A 2,812-nucleotide genomic window follows, 5' to 3' on the forward strand; every position below is an offset into this window, starting at 1 on the left:
CGTGGCTATCTGATCTTAATCGCACGACTACATGACTGCACGACTGCACCAACAAACTGACTGCATGGAATCCGGCTCCAAATATGATATTATGGCTTAAACCAAATATGATATTATGGCTTAAACCCTATTTTGAATAAAACAAAGAAGTAGAAGAAAATAGAGTGAGTGGGACCAAGAGCACGAGGATGGTCCCATTTTGAAAGACATTTTTTATTTTATAGTCGTTCGTTCATTCATTCATTCATTCTAGGTTCTCCCTCTCCTCCCGAGTGCCTCTCTTCTCCCCACTCCAAATCACACACAACTTCCAACGGTTCAATTCAATCTCTCTCTCTCTCACTCACTCTTTTCTTTTCTACTTCACTTTCACACTTCCAAACCCAAAACCAAATCTACTTCCTCCTCAACTCTCTCACCCACTCACTCACTTCATCACCATATCTTCTAGGTTCTCTCTCTCTCTCTCTCTCTCTCTCTCACTTACCTTCACTCTTTTCTACTTAAATTCAATTCAAATTTAAACCTTTTTTTTTTAGTTCTAATATAACAACTTAATCATTTTTTGAATTTTGCAGGCAGTGGAAACTTAATGGCTTATATGTGTGCAGACAGTGGAAACTTAATGGCAATTGCTCAACAAGTTATCAACCAAAAACAACAACAACAAGAACAACATGAACAACAACATCATCAACACCAACATCATCATCATCAAAATCTCTTAGGTTTAACCAACCCTCTTTCTCTTCATCCATGGAACAACAGCAACAACAACATTCCAGTTTCAGTTTCATCACTACCACCTTTATCTTTTCCAACCACTGATTTCACCGACCCATTTCAAGTCGGGTCGGGTCAAGAAACTCCCGATCCCACTTTCCATTTCCCTCCGCCACTCGACCCTCACTCCACCACTTTCCGTTTCTCCGATTTCGATTCCGATGATTGGATGGACACTTTAATGGCCGCCGCCGACACACAAACCCACGATTTTAATCTCAACCCGTTTTCATCTTGTCCGACCCGACTTTCTCCACAATCGGATCTTCTCTTACCCGCCACCGTTCCGCTTCAAATCCCAATCCAACAACCACCCACTCCGCAACGCAAAAACCACACCACAACTGAAACGACGTCGTCTACCACAAATCCTCTTCTAAAATCCCTAATCGAAATCGCTTCTCTAATCCAAACCGAACCAAATCAAGCTATTGAAACCCTAACTCATCTCAATAAATCAATTTCACAAAACGGAAACCCTAATCAAAGAGTTTCATTCTATTTCTCACAAGCTTTAACCAACAAAATCACTTCACAATCACAAATTCCTTCAATTTCCTCTTCAGTAACAACATGGGAAGAATTAACACTCTCTTACAAAGCCCTAAACGATGCATGTCCTTATTCAAAGTTCGCACATTTAACCGCAAATCAAGCAATTCTCGAAGCAACAGAAGGAGCAACAAACATTCACATCGTTGATTTTGGAATTGTTCAAGGGATTCAATGGGCTGCATTATTGCAAGCATTTGCAACTCGTTCTTCTGGTAAACCTAATAGTGTAAGAATTTCTGGTATACCTGCAATGGCTTTAGGAACTTCACCTGTTTCTTCAATTTCAGCTACTGGTAATCGTTTATCTGAATTTGCCAAACTTTTAGGGTTGAATTTTGAGTTTACGCCGATTCTTACACCGATTCAGTTGCTTAATGAGTCTAGCTTTTGTATTCAACCAAATGAGGCTTTAGCTGTTAATTTCATGCTTCAATTGTATAATCTTTTGGATGAGACTATGGATGCTGTTGAAACCGCGCTTCGATTGGCTAAATCTTTGAACCCTAAAATTGTTACTCTTGGTGAATATGAAGCTAGCTTGACGACTCGGGTTGGTTTTGTTGATCGGTTTAAGACTGCTTTTAATTATTTTGCTGCTTTTTTCGAGAGTTTGGAGCCGAACATGGCATTGGATTCGCCCGAGAGGTTTCAGGTGGAAAGTCTTTTACTTGGTAGGAGAATTGATGGTGTGATTGGTTTGAAGGAGAGGATGGAGGATAAAGAACAGTGGAAGGTTTTGATGGAAAAATGTGGTTTTGAATCGGTTAGTTTGAGTCATTATGCAATTAGTCAAGCCAAGATATTGTTGTGGAATTATAGTTATAGTTCTTTGTATTCTCTTGTTGAATCTCAACCTGGGTTTTTGTCTTTGGCTTGGAAAGATGTTCCTTTATTGACTGTTTCTTCTTGGCGTTGATTTGGACTCAAAATTGGGATGATGGGTTTCTTCCACCTGGTCATTTTTTCTCTGGTGTGGAACTACTAATTGTCTATATGCTGTTCATGATCAAGCTAAGAAGTTCTTCATTCAATTCATGATGTTCTGCTTGGTGAAGAAGATTGAAGAAGCTATCCAGATTTCATGAGTTTGTTATTAGCACTTAGCATTGCAATACAAGATTTTGGGATGATTAATTAAATTAATTACCATTTTGGGTTGTAATTTTAGCAGTTTGGTCTTTAGTTCCACACACACCCCTCTCCATTCTTTTGTTTTCAATTTGATTTTCTTTTCTTATTTTGGGTAGCATGTCTTTTCTTATTTTGGGTAGCATGTTGATGTTTCAATGGGTATAGATGAAGTCTTGACTAGGCAAAACCAGTGATCAACTTGTAAAATGGGAACTGAAATGCTTTCTTTCCTGTTGCAGTGTTGCTAGCTACTACTACTAGTCTTTTTGTAACTCTGTAAATTTGATTTTGTATGGGTTTAAATTTGTCTAAATAGTATAAAAAAAAAGGTTATTTTACTTTA

The 2,812-nt window shown here is 38.4% G+C and overlaps 1 protein-coding gene across 1 annotated transcript; it reads left to right on the forward strand.

The window, feature by feature from the left end:
- Positions 1-232: 232 nt before the first annotated feature.
- LOC123916385 (SCARECROW-LIKE protein 7-like) lies at positions 233-2,812 on the forward strand. The gene is made up of 2 exons (XM_045967837.1): positions 233-451; positions 579-2,812. Exon 2 carries the CDS (start codon positions 593-595, stop codon positions 2,252-2,254), a length of 1,662 nt encoding a protein of 553 aa, XP_045823793.1. The 5' UTR covers positions 233-451; positions 579-592; the 3' UTR covers positions 2,255-2,812.

This window comes from Trifolium pratense, linkage group LG3 (assembly GCF_020283565.1).
Source record: "Trifolium pratense cultivar HEN17-A07 linkage group LG3, ARS_RC_1.1, whole genome shotgun sequence".
Taxonomy (NCBI): domain Eukaryota; kingdom Viridiplantae; phylum Streptophyta; class Magnoliopsida; order Fabales; family Fabaceae; genus Trifolium; species Trifolium pratense.